The sequence below is a fragment of the Carcharodon carcharias genome, chromosome 2 (assembly GCF_017639515.1).
Source record: "Carcharodon carcharias isolate sCarCar2 chromosome 2, sCarCar2.pri, whole genome shotgun sequence".
Lineage (NCBI taxonomy): Eukaryota > Metazoa > Chordata > Chondrichthyes > Lamniformes > Lamnidae > Carcharodon > Carcharodon carcharias.
This window is the reverse complement of record NC_054468.1, coordinates 37,409,709-37,424,087: the sequence shown is the minus strand read 5'-3', so window position 1 is coordinate 37,424,087 and position 14,379 is coordinate 37,409,709. Positions and strand designations below refer to the sequence as shown.

Genomic DNA, 14,379 nt, shown 5'->3' with positions numbered 1-14,379 from the left:
ACTTTAACGTAATTTACTCTGCACTGACTTTTCAAATTACAAACTTAAGGCTCTGAGATTTTGTTCTGCAGCTGTGACTTGACAGCAATAAACGCAGGCAGGGAATACATTAAGATTAAGGCCAAACAGACTGCTTAGGCCAACCACAGCTTAAGTCAATCTAGTTCACATTCTAGAACAGAGAAGAAAATAATTGAATCTTGCAACTTCTAAGGGTTGTACGAACCTTCTTTAACAAGCAGTCTTGCTTCCTTCACTTTCCAATGTCACTATCCTAAAACAAACTTCCCAAATACTAATAATGTCGTAATCAATGCCAACATTTCATTCAGATTTTGCTGGAATGTATTAAAGATCACTATTCAGCTGCCAGATATTCTGCCACCTTTATAAGTGACCACACTTACAATATTGTGTGTAGCCTGGTTTCACAATACAAAAGAGATATTACAGGAATTAAAATGATACAGAAAGGGCAACCAGAATGACTGAGACGATGGAGGGCTAGAATTATGACAAACAAGTGCATAAATTGGGCATACTTGCACTGAAGGCTATGACTACCAAAATGACTGAACGTGAACCTGATGGGCCTTGGTCTTACTTCGTTTAGCAATTCCAACACTGACCACCCTAGAAGAATATAACTTTTAAAAAAAGTGAGAAGGAGGGGAGCTCTCAGTCAAGCTGTACAATGGCAAGCAACAGATAATCGGTAGACAATACAAATCCAGAATGGAAGGTAACTTAATGAAATGTGAATGGAAGAATGTTACAGGATATCATGTGAGAGGGAATCTATATTTTTAAATTTAATTTGTATGATTTGAGGCAGACCCTACCTCAAAATAAATGCTGAATTGAAAATGAAACTAAAAAAGGAGACAGAAAAGGTAAACACAGAAATGAAACTGGACCAGTCTTTAAGGAAATCATGAGCAAGCTGAGATTGTGAAATTGAAACTGAACCCTAAGGACAGAGATCAATCTAAGATGATATGTAGCAGTTGTTGAGTCCACTGGAGCAGAACAAACAAGCTGAAGACAACTCAGAAAGAGGCTAGACCCAGAAGCCGAGAATAGGCAAAGGGAACAAGTTGCTGCAGTTGCTTCTGTTACTTGGAGATGACATTGGTGGTTCTACGACATCCAGAGCAAGTTGAGCAGGTTCTGCAGGCATCTGTCATTTGTGGTGAAGACTGTGCCCATGGAACTTGAGTTGGTTGTGTGCTGTCGACTGGGGAGTGACTAACTTCAAAAGAGAGAGGAGCTGAAATTCCTCATGATGAAGAGAGAATTTGAAGGACTTTGACGCTCACTGTGATCATTAAAAACTGAGTGGACTGCTGAGCCAATTCGTAAGATCTGTCTTAGTTGTATGTGCCATTTAATGTGCGACTTATAGTTTATATTCAACACAATTTGCCTGTTAATTCATGTTTAACTCATGTTAATTCTGGATGTTATAATATAGCATAGATGGAATTTAGTGTTTGCTTTGTTGACTCTTGATATAGTAAAAATTCTGTTTTAAACCATGGAATCTTGTGTCTTTATTATTTTAACACGTAACTGGGATTTTGAATTTCCTCGATGTTTAATGAAGTTATTGGTCTCTACCAAAATAGTAACACAGAATAAAAAGTTAAGTTCTGAAGTTACTGAAGTAAATGCTTAAATCAAAGGCTGTCAATTCCCAAAAGGGAGATGTGACAACCGTTCCTGAAGTTTGCATCAATTTTGGCCAAGGCAAATGGCAGCCCTAGATAAATTAGCAAATTACATCCTCTCACTGTGACAGTGGTTACCCCTTTTCATCCACCTCAACTTTTCTGCAGTCTAGGGCCACAGCACATTCCTCTCATCTTGTAGTTCAGTGCAATTGCCCCTCTAGGTTTCATTCTTACCTATCCAATTACATCCAAATCATTCCCAGCAATGGCTTGTCTTCCTCCCATGCACTGTTGCCTCCAAGGATCTGTATTTGGGTCTCCTTCATTGGCAGCTGTGCCTTCAGCCATCTCAGAGTTCAGTCCTTACACTTTCTCCTCTTTCACACCCTTTGTGCAACCCACCTATTTGACCAAGTTTTTGCACTCATCAACATTCCTCAGCCCAAAAGCTCCTTCTTTGTCTTGCCATTCATTTTTGTCTGATTACATCTTTATGAAACGCCATGCAAAGTTTCACTCCATTAAAGGCACAATATTAAAGCAAGCTGTAACTCAATGAACCGCAGGCCGGAATCATGCGTGCATTAAGAACAAATACATTCCAACAGTGACTCTGCACAAAATCTACCCTATCACCCTGGCACCTTTACATAATCTTAGACTACAAACATTTTTTTCTCCTCATATTCCCTCAAGTGTCCTTACATTTTTGTTGCTATTTGTAAATTGAGATATTTCCTTATCCTTCTGTTACTGAGTTCAGCTTCGTTGGACGCCTCATCTATAACCTTTATTTTCCTCCTGGTCCGATGGTTGTGGTTCAAGGATGAACTATTGACACAGTCCCTTATATTCCTCACTGCAATTTCCCCAGACTAACCATAGTAATTTAACCATTAAACAGTTACTTCACTGTTTTATCCATTAACATTTTCCTTCAATTTATTTAGGCTAACTGCTTTCATTTCTCTATAGTTGCTTTTCTCTAATCAGCTTTGTTTTCTTCTTCAATCAGCTTTGTTTTCTCTTTGCTGTGGTCAGTCAACCCTAGCCAGAGAAAGCAGAGCAGATTTGATCAACTGATAAATTGAAAGTAGGGGACAGAGCCTTTGGAAAAAAAATGGAGTGGGAAAATAAAGGAAGAAACAGAACCCAAGTAATTGTACAGTTCTTTGTGCTGTGAATGGATATCTTGTAGAAAGCTCACTGGGAGAGGAGCGAAAAAAGTCCAAGATGAAGAGTCAAAGATAGGCTTTAAAAAAGGTGCTACTTTTGACAGAAGAGGGGCAAAATGAGAATTCATCAACAACAAATTTTCATAAGCAAAAGGAGTAGTACAAGAGTGATTTCTAGGGTAGAGACCAGCAGCTGTGAGAGTAACACAGAAGTATGAAAGTAGTACCATTCAAACTAGGTCGGGGGGCGCACAGGAAGAAAAGAAACAATAGTCGAAAGATCATCCTTAGAAGCAGACACGATAAGTGATCACAGCACCATGAAGAATACAAGCATAGCAAGGAATATGCCACCTAGAGAGCCTAATTGGAACACTGAAGGGCAAGGTTAAAGCTGTACTTACACAGAGAAATGCTGCAAGTATTAGAAATAAAATGTTATACCCAGAGTCACACATGGCAACGGAAATTACTAAATCAGAAATCATAAAGATGGTGCATTCAGAAGAGTGGAAGTGAACGTAATTTAAAAGGAACAAGGCATACAGAAGGGGATAACCTGCCTACTAAGTGAAGATAGGCAAGCCAGGGATGAAGGGAAGAAAAATTATGAAAATTTTGAGCTAGCTATAATAACTGAGTAAGTGAATAAGTTAAAAAGGGTTTTGCTCTAGGCTGTCAAAATAGATGAATGAAAGTATCCACTTTTCTCTCAGTTCAAATTATTACATTTCTCTATTATATCTTTCCATATGAATTTTCAGCAGGAGCTCAGTGTTACAGATTTAAAACGGAACTCAGTTTCTATAATCTGAAAGGGACTCAGGACCTTAGCACATAAAAAATACACAATTCCCTCTGGTATTAGCAATCAACCTCAAGGAAGGGGGCCTTTTATGCACAAATTATTGGCTATAAACAAAATACAACCAGGTTAAAATAATTTGGCTAGTATTTCAAATTAGAGAACTGATAATGTGAACAGCTATGCTCCACAGAAACAAAGTGGGGTTCTTAGATCTATGAGCGCCAATGCCATTAAAAGGAGATGCCATGTCAGATAGAAGTCCCAAAAGACATAATAATCTAATACATATATCTTTAGGCAATTAGGGATTATCATGCACTTCCATTTGAGTAATACAAAAAGTTACAATTACTGGATTGTTGAAAAAAGGCAAACCATAGCAAACATTTGATGAGACTTTGGAAATAGTGCAAGTACTTAACTAAACGTCAGCACACAACTTCAAATGATATCGATACTTCGGGAATATGAGAGCTGGGTTTGATAACACAAATTGAGTGTGTGTTGCTCAAGCTTAACTAGATACCCTTCAAAAACATGGTGCATCGTGCACAGACGCGAAGTCACCAAAAATGCTGTGGGATAGATCAATATTTTAAAAGGGATGGGAAAAAGCAAAGTTACAAAGCTTTAAGGAAAAGTATTGCTGAAAAAAAGTGTCCTGATGAGAACAAGACAAAAAGCTTTAACGTCTATTTTTTCAGTAATACTCAAGTTCTGTACCACCAAGCGAGTATTTAAGGAAAAGAATGGGTGACCATTTTGTTGAATAAATTATAGCAAGCAAATAAGAGATAAGGGACAAAGCAGGGGTGCAAAACATAATGTACGATGGCAGCAATGGGTGGAAGGACCCGTATGTAATTGAAAATGAGGATATACAGATGATAGTTACATAGGGGAAGTATTATGGTGCAGTGAGTATTGCCCCTGATTCTAAGCCAGAAGCCCTGGGATCAAGTTCCACTCCAGGGCTTGATGGCCAAGGAAGGTGCATTCATAAGGCAGCCAAACAGGTTGACTATTAACTTGTAAATCCTTGCAACATACTCCAATGGCAGGCAGTGACAGCGGGAGAGATTCCTCATCATCCAAGAAATTGGAGCCTCTGCCAACACGCTGCGTGGCTCCAGGACTACAACATGCATGTTAAAGTGTCTGCTGCCACAGCAACTCCGACTCCTTGGGCGGCTGGTTGCTCAGTTGGCCGGACAGCCAGTGTGGATCAGATCAGCGCCAACAGAATGGGGTTCAATCCTTGTTCCAGCCGGGCTGGATTCAGGATCTGCCTTCTTGCCCTACCAGTGGTGGAGGTCATGGTGCTGTGAAGTGAACCAGCCTTCTGGCAGAGAACTCAAGCAGCAGCAGCTACATATGAATGTAGGAGCAGAAGTAAACCTTCTAATCCCTCGTGACTGTTCTACCTTTCAATGAGGTCATAGCTGAGCCATGACCTAACTTCATATTACCTGCCTTTGCTCCATATCCCTTTACCTTTGGCTAACAAAAATCTATTAATCTCAATTTTAAATTAACTGATCAAGAATCAACTGCTATTGGCAGAAGAAAGTTCCAAACTTCTACCAGCTTGTGTGTGTAGAAGCATTTCCTTTATGAGGGGAGTGAAGACATGGTAGCTAAATTTGCGGATGACACAAAGATAGGTAGGAAAGTATGTTGTGAAGAGGACATGAGGAGGTTGCAGAAGGATATAGATTGGTTGAGTGAGTGGGCAAAGATCTGGAAAATGGAGTTCAATGTGGAAAAATGTGAAGTTGTTCACTTTGGCAGGAAGAACAAAAAAGCAGAGTATTACTTAAATGGAGAACAGCTGCATAATTCTGAGGTGCAGAGGGATCTAGGTGTTCTATTACATGAGCCACAAAAAGTTACTATGCAGGTGCAGAAAGTAATTAAGAAGGCTAATGGAATGCTATCCTTTATTACAAGAGAGATTGAACATAAAAGTAAGGATGTTATGCCTCAAGTTATACAGGACATTGGTGAGACCGCACCTCGAATACAGTGTACTGTTTTGGTCTCCTTATTTAAGGAAGGATGCAAATGCATTGGAGGTGGTTCAAAGGAAATTTACTAGACTGATACCTGGAATGAATGGGTTGTTTTATGAGGAAAGGTTGGGCAGACTGAGCTTATTTCCATTGGAGTTTAGAAGAGTGAGGGGTGATATGATTGAAGTATACAAGATCCTGAACGGCCTTGACGTCGAAAGGATGTTTCCTCTTGTGGGTGAGTCCAGAACTGGGGACACTATGTTAAAATTAGGAGTCGCCCTTTTAGGACAGGGATGAGGAGAAATATTTTCTCTCAGAGGGTTGTGCGACTTTGGAATTATCTGCCTCAGAAGGTGGGGGAGGCGGGGGTCATTGAATATTTTTAAGGCAGAGGTAGATACATTCTTGCTAGGCAAGGGAATCATTGGGGTTAGATGAGAATGTGGAAATTGAAACACAAGATGATCAGCCATGATCTTATTGAATGGTGGAGCATGCTCGAGGGGCTGAATGGTCTACTCCTGTTCCTATTTTTTATACTATGTTCCTAATTTCATTCCTGAAAAGTCTGGCTCTAATTTTTAGACTATGTCCCTTGGTCCCAGGCTGCCCAACCAGCGGCAATGGTCCCAGGCTGCCCAACTAGCGGCAATGGTCCCTCTCTATCTACCCTAACTTTTCCCCTTAATATCCAAAAAATCTTTTGATCAAATCACCCCTTAACCTTCTAAATTCCTGGGAAGGCAACTTTAGTTTCTTTAATCTCTCCTTGTAACTTAACACTCAATTCCAGGTATCATTCTAGTAAATTTACACTGCGCTCCGAGGTCAATTTATTGTCCGTAAGGTGTGCTGCTCAAAACCACTCTCACTACTCCAAATGTAGTCTAACCAAGAATTTGCACAGCTGAAACAAGAAAAGAGCTGAAGCACATGCTATTTAACACATTTACAACTTTTTGGGAGTCTTTTCTAAAACTAAGAAACCAACAATGTCATCCAACCTCAAATACGTATCATGTGCGCCAGAACTTTGAAAAGTAAAGCTCTATACTCATTTTCAGAGCTTTTAAGTATATTTCCTGAATTGAACAAACTTATTCCAGGTTCCAAGAAAGTCAAGCTAAGAGATTTGTAAAATATCCAGGCATTTTTAATTACTTCAATGAGGCTCTGCCAGATAAACTTAAACACAGGAAAATGCAGCTCCCATATTCAAGAGGGGTGAAAGCACAATACCTCAATTATTGACACATGACCAAGATTTAGTAAGTTGTATAGCTACTGGAAGTAAGCCACAAAAAGGATAATTTGGATAAAAATATTCTGAGCCTGTGCTGACTGATATTTTAGTCAAATGTAGCTCAAAGACAATCCAGGCAAATCATATATTTCTGAATTAAAAAAGGCACCAAAGTTCAGCATGTGATCACCACACTCATTCTTCCATAACACAAGCATTTGTATGTGAACCCTTTTGTGCATTTGTTGGTGGTAGTAATTTCAAAAAGTTATACAAAAGCAAAATAATGTGGCTGGAAATCTGAAATAAGAACAAAAAAGCTAGAAAAATTCAGCAGGTCAGGCAGCACCTGTGGAGAGAAAAAGCTAATGTTTCAGGCTGATGGAGTTTCATCAGAACCGTTCATCAGTTCTGGTAAAAAGTCATGAAATGTTTACATAACAACCTCAGGTTGAAAGTGGCCATAGGGGGTGAGGGAAGGAAATAAAAAGACTGGATTCAGAAGATACGGCCAAGATCTTTGAAAGTAAAGTTCAACACTGTATGTACCCAGCTCCGAGGCAAACAGATGCATGTTAAAAATAAAATTAGGACACACATGTACGACATGAATAGAACTGATCTTGCCAATGGTTGTGTGAGAGTGCGAGATTCCATAGTTGTGGCAATTAGTGATAAATAATATTAGGACTATGCTGCACATGTTGAATCTATACAGTGCCTTTGTCAAGACGCACAAATTTAAGATACTCACTTTATTTATAAAGGGTGCTGAAAAAGTTCTTCAGAGAGACTGTAAAATGCTATGATTTAAAGCAAAACATTGCAGAATTATGCTTGATGCTTCTAAAATCAAGTATCTGAAAACTAATTGAGGAAGGAATGCATTTTGTAGATAAAGCTGCACTTTTACTATAAACTTAAAAGATGTCGGATTTGAATAGGAGGCTATCAGGATTGGTTACTGTATTTGTTTTGTGTAGCTTTACAATTATTTTAAACTCACCTCAACCTCATCCCCTTCGCTAATCTCCTTTTTGAGATCAGAAGGGGGTGGTAATCGCACATCACAGAAAGGAATCCGACGTGCCGGTTGCCAACTATTAAAAAAGGAAAAGTCATTTCAATAAGAAAAATAAATATTTAAATAAGTATGTTTTCTAATACAGTATCTTAGATTTCTTTCCTTTAGAACTAAGGCATCAAAATAGATGAAATTACTTTAACAGGTTCCTATAAACAGTGAAAAATTACAAAAGGCAAATTAGAAAAATACTGCAATGAAAGGTGGTACACAATTAGGGCATTTACATTTAACAGCACTATTGAGATATTTTGCAAAAGTTCAGAGTAGCACCAAATATATAATTATCCCATCCCACAATGTTAGCTGCACCTCTGGTGAGGAAGAAATGACAGACAGAAGAATAGGTAACAGAATGAAGGCTCTCATTCAGAAGCAATAATTATACCTGTGGGTATAAGGCAACACTATTAAAACAAATAGGTCTAAGAGACCTACATTTTCCAGCAGCTCTTTGATGTAGGTATTTAAAATTTAATTCCATCACTTCAGTATAAAGTACTTACTTATTCTCAAAGGTAACAGCAAGTGAATCTTCAAACACATCTTTAACGAATGCCTAAAAAAAAATTTAAAACTGGAATTTACAATCAGTTACTATAGTGCATATCAGGACTTGTGGAAAAATATGGTCAACTGAATTGCTAGATTCTAATAAGCTAGTGATTTCTTGTATTGTGAGATACATTCTATTACCATATTCTTAATCCACTTTAATGCTTTTGATCAATCACAAAATCAAAGCTCCATTAAAGCCGTATCATTATACCAGGATAAAAAAGGCTACTTGTAGCCAAATATAAATTATAGGACAATTGAATAAAGTCAAGGGCAAGTTTGGTACAGAGTTTATCTGAAGTTCATGTTCCAATTTTGAGAACAGATGTGCAAATAGCTAAAGGGGTACTACTTTCGAAATATACTAATTTTTGCAAATGAACAGACAGGCTTAATGTATTTTTTTTGCTGGATTTCTAGATCTGTATCCTAGACACAAGAACACCTGTTCTTGCAAAAATTCCTGCCTCCAGCAAGGCAAAGACAGTCAGCAATTGAGTCCTGTGACCCTGGAAGCTCACCATTACGAAAAGCAGGCCCTGCATGATACATCCAGTAGGAGACAATGGGGGAGCAGGTGGTCAGAGGAGACAATTCACACTCTAAATTGACAAATGATGACAAGGGGCCTGGAAATGAGTTATTTTGGGGTCTAGCTAAAGCCATCTCAAGCCACTACAGCTCACTTTCTGCACATGGCTGAATGACACAGGTGCAAAATCAGGAAGTATTAATTATGATTAATATCAGCCAGCCCTAAATCAGCAGTGAGGGTGTGACAAGAACAGTACTACAAAAGCTGAACTTCTGTGCAAAAAGAGGTGGTTTCAATTATATGTTCTGTGGGTATTCAATTAATTAGGATCCAGGCTAAAGATTCTGCAATTCCTCTTTGCCAGCCTCTGCATTCTAACCTCTGTAAACCAAAGGTCGTCCAAAACTCTGTTGCCCATGTCCTAACTTGCACCAAATCCCATTCACCCATCAGCCCTTGCTGGCCTACACTGGTTCCTGGTCAAGCAACACCTCGACTGTAATATTCTCATCCTTGTTTTCAAATCCTTCCATGACCTCTCTTCTCCTTCAGCCCCATAACTTTGCAAAATATCAGCGCTTCTCAAAATTCTAATCTTGTGCATCCCTAATTTTAATTGCTCCATCAGCTTCCTGGGCCCTATGCCCCAAAATTCCCTCCTTCAAGCTCTCTGCCTTCCTACCTCACTTTCCTCCCTTAAGACACTTTTCAAACCTACCTCTTTGACCAAGCTTTTGGTCATCTGCCCTAATATCACGTTATGTGGCTTGGTATCTTTTTTGCATTATAAAGCAACTGTGAAATGCCATGGTTATTTTATGTTAAAAGCATGATATAAATACAACTAGTCAAATACAACCATTCTGGTGTATTTGATTATTTCTCTTTCATGTTGCCTATCTTTACAAAAGTAAAAAAGAACTCTGGTCTGATCTTCCAGTCCCTGCATTGTCCGAGTGCCTAAAAGAGTGCCTTTTAGGCTAGTGCTTAAAAAGGGGTCATTGCTGGTCTTCCCCCAACAACCAGCGTTACAAGGAAGCAGTTGCATTGAAGGTATGCTCCACATTTTTGAAGAAGCTGGGATGGGAAGACTCAGCCAGAAATGCAGAGTTCCAGCATGGTGCAGAAAAGTAGGAGTAGAGTGGAGTGGCAATCCAATGTTGATTGCCACTCCTAGGAAGATTCAGGCCTTTGTTTAAAAAGCACTGGCAAGAATTGTAGTTAATTTAAAATGTTTGTAAATTCCCCAACGTCAACCTAATAAATATGGTTTCACTTGGTGGAAAATGATCAGAAAACCTACAATTTATTCTATTCGACCTCTGTACCCTTTATATGGGTTTTAGCCAATATTAGGCAGTAAGTAGGTTTGTCAAGTGCAACAATATGAAAACAGGGCCTGTGACATTAAGCGCTCTGCTCCTTTCAGGCACCAGGTTCATCCTTTCCATTCAGATGAACCAGGTCAAGTTTTGAGCAGGCAAGGACAAGATCTGTCACAATCTGTCACCCTTGCACAAAATCGATTATAATGTCCCATGTACCATTCATGTCTGAAGTCTAGATGGTCTCAACATTGCTCCATGGAAGAAGGGAGCAACCAAAATGAGCATTTCTCAATTAATTTCTAATCCCATTAAGCATTCACCAGATCACTTTCAGGAACCTTAACTTAAATATTTAATGCTGTCACTGGGCTTAATTCATGCATTGGTAGCATTAATCATGTTTAGTTTTCTTTTAAGCAGCCTTCAGCAAGAATAATCTACAGTACTAAAAAGGGAAAACAAATGACTACTAAGAGCTTGACCGTGTTGGAATGCCTTGATAAGGGAAAATCCACTCAGGTTTAAATTACTCTCCACTTTACCCATCCTGGAACTTTGCATTCAAAATACCTTAAAATTCAATATTGGATAGCCAATCCACCTCGACTTGTACCTGCTTAACTTTGATCACTTTTGCTTTTCACAGTGATAGGCTCAATTTCCCATGACCCACCATGATTTATCCTATTCCCCAATTAGCCATTTTTGTAAACCAAGGCAAAAATTGTGAACCTCTTGTTGACAAGTATGTGGATATTCTGGAAGAAAGTGTGGAAGTGGGACATTGGGAGCTGATCTGCTGGAAGAGTTCACAAGTTCTGAAATGGGAATGGTGAGTTGGATAGGAAAGAGATTGGCAAGATAAGTCATCAGCGGGTGTGCTGGGCAGGCAGTTCATTGAAAGAGTAGAATGGGTATTTGGTGCTGTCAATGAACTAGCGCCAAATGCCTCACTGGACCTTGTGGATGCCAAAAGAGGCAGAGAGAGAAGCTTATCTAAGAGGGAACCAAGCCTGAGGCAGACAGGAGAGTGGGAAGGTCGAAGGGTACTGAAGGGTTGGAGTGGGGATTTGGGAGGCAGAGTACCTGAGGAGGGGAGAATGAAAGGCAGCATGATGATGATAGAGAGGAGTAAAGAAAAATCAAGGGAAAATAGAAGTGATGAGCTTGGTTCTGAAGCAACAGCCAAAATGCATGCATGAATGGACACAGGCAGATACGGTATGTAAAATTTGGACCTGATCTTCAGACTTAAGGTGCTATTTTGAGTTTTGCACATTTTATACAGAACAATTGCTTACTTAGATTTGCCAGAGGTCCTCAGGACACCTGACCTTGATAGCAATTCAAATTAAATGTTTTTACTGTGCTAATCTTGGGACATTATTTTAGACTGTCTTTAAATCTGAAGGACAATATGCATCTGGCAAACTACAAAGATGATTTACCTTCTGACACTATTGAACAACATTGCAACAAACTGTGTTGAGCACACATTTTGAAAAAATGCATGTATGAGAAGTGACCATAGACATATTTGCATACAAGATGATTTCCCAAAGTTTTTCTCCTATATTGTAGAAGATGAGCATTAAAATTACAAAGCATTCATCCATCAAAATACTTGACTCTTGCATCAGCTGGTACCTATAAATATATTTTCTCTCTTTTTTCCCCCAATTTCAGCTCATGTGCAGTTGCCCTGCTCCTTCAACACCATGATTTTAAATAGCAGTGCTCTCTCCTGACTTCAGTCCTAACTCTTGGCATAATCAGCAACTTGTCTGATATTAAATTAACAGTGGCAACAAGATTGAGAGAAAAACTGCCATTTAAATATTGCAGCATTGGGAAACAGAGCAAAGCAACAGGGATATGAATGAGTGGCACATTGATTTTGCAGGATCCAATGTCCTTGATGAAATTGCTTTTCTGCATGGAAATCCTGAAGTAAAATTTAATCTGTGCAAAGAATGACCGAAGATTTTAAACTTCGAGTAGGGTCAGGTATCCATCCATCTTATAAGGAAAAACTCAGCAGGTCTGGCAGCATCGGCGGAGAAGAAAAGAGTTGACGTTTCGAGTCCTCATGACCCTTTGACAGGGTCATGAGGACTCGAAACGTCAACTCTTTTCTTCTCCGCCGATGCCGCCAGACCTGCTGAGTTTTTCCAGGTAATTCTGTTTTGTTTTGGATTTCCAGCATCCCCAGTTTTTTTGTTTTCATCTTATAAGGATATGTATAAATGTCTAGTACAGATACATTTGAAAGCCTCAAGACTGCACTGTTCATCATACCTTTCAGTTCTCCCCTCCTCAGATACTCCCTACACCCCTCTACAAAGTGAGAAAGAGCTGGTGCCAGCTGTCTGGGCTGCTGTTCCTCTCAAATCCCCAATCCAACCCTTCAGTACTCTTCAAATCTCTACTCTCCTGTCACTGTCCCAGAATTGGTTCCCTCTTAGATAAGCCTACAGCTTCTCTCTGCCTCATTTGGCATCCAAAAGGCCTAGTGAGGCACTCGGCACTAACTTATTGAGATCACCAACTACCCAATTCTACTCTCTTGCTAAATTGTCTGCCCAGCACACCCGCTGAGGGCTTATCTTGCCAATCTCTCCCCTATCCAACTCACCACATTTCAGAACTTGTGGACGCTTCCAGCAGATCAGCTCCCAACACCCCACTTCCACTCTTCCTCCAGAATATCCACTCACTTGTGAATAAGACACTTGGCATCCATAAACCTCTTGGGGATTCAGTGGCGTAGTGGTAACGTCAGTGGACTAGTAATTCAAGAACCAGCCTAATGTTCTGTAGTTATGGGTTCAAATCCTACCACAGCAGCTGGTGAAATTTGAATTAAATTAATAAATCTGGAATTGAAATCTAGTTGCAGTAATGGTGACTACGAAACTATCATTGATTGCCATAACAATACCCATGTGGTTCACTAATGATCTTCAGGAGGAAATCTGCTGTCCTTACCCAGTCTGGCCTACATGTGACTTCAGACCCACAGCAATGTGGTTGACTCTTAACTGTCCTCCAAAATAGCCAAGCAAGGCACTCAGTTATGGCAAATTAAGGAAGGGCAACAAATGCTGGCTTTACCAGTGACACCCAGATCCCATGAAAGAATTTCTTTTAAAAGTGCCTCAATGTGGCCTGACTAGGGGGCAAGGGTTGTTTGTGTGTGTGACAGCTTTTCCCAAAATAAAGCCTCTCCACCACCACCCTGCCCCCCACACTATGCCTTCCATCACTTGCTCAAAGACCGTCACAAGGGTGGTGTAGCTCTCATCACCAATCACACCTTTCGCTATCCCCTTACTCCTACTTTGAGATTCTCACTTTGTTCCACTCCCTCACCTCTCATTTAACATCCTTGTTTACTCAAGACCCAAGAACCAGAAAAATTTTCTCACAGATATCTTCACTTCCCTCTCAGCCTCTGCATCAAGCGAATTCTCATTTTCAGCAATTTCAGCTTCCATCTCAATTCAACATTGTTCTGAGTTCACTGCCCTGTTATTCTCCCTTAATCTCTCCCTTTACATAAACTCACTAACGTATTCTGGACCATCCTGAGTGAAAAAATTCCGCTGTTTTAAATGGGCGACCTCATACTTTTAAACACAGACCCCTAGTTCTAGATTTTCCCACAAGAGGAAACATCCTCTACACATCCTGTCAAGATCCCTCAGGGTCTTATATGTTACAATCAAGTCACTCTTACTCTCTAAACTCTAGTGGATACAAAGTCTGTCCAACCTTTCCTCATAAAACAACCCACCCATTCCAAATATTATCTGGTAAACCTTCTCTGAACTGCTTCCAATGCATTTACATCCTTCCTTAAATAAGGTGACCAATACTGTACACAGTACTCCAGATATGGTCTCACTATTGCCCTGTACAACTGAAGCATAACCTCCCTACTTTTGTATTCACTTTCCC

The 14,379-nt window shown here is 39.7% G+C and overlaps 1 protein-coding gene across 4 annotated transcripts in view; it reads right to left on the bottom strand.

Moving 5' to 3' along the window:
- fxr1 (fragile X mental retardation, autosomal homolog 1) overlaps window positions 1–14,379 on the bottom strand; it is a 104,831-nt gene that overhangs the window by 78,102 nt on the left and 12,350 nt on the right. For all 4 annotated transcript variants that reach the window (XM_041217147.1, XM_041217164.1, XM_041217156.1 and 1 more), the window contains exons 2-3: window positions 8,505–8,557; window positions 7,921–8,014 (exon numbers count right to left, since the gene is read on the bottom strand). In XM_041217147.1, the coding sequence (XP_041073081.1) occupies window positions 7,921–8,014; window positions 8,505–8,557 (147 nt within the window). The remainder of the gene's footprint in view (window positions 1–7,920; window positions 8,015–8,504; window positions 8,558–14,379) is intronic.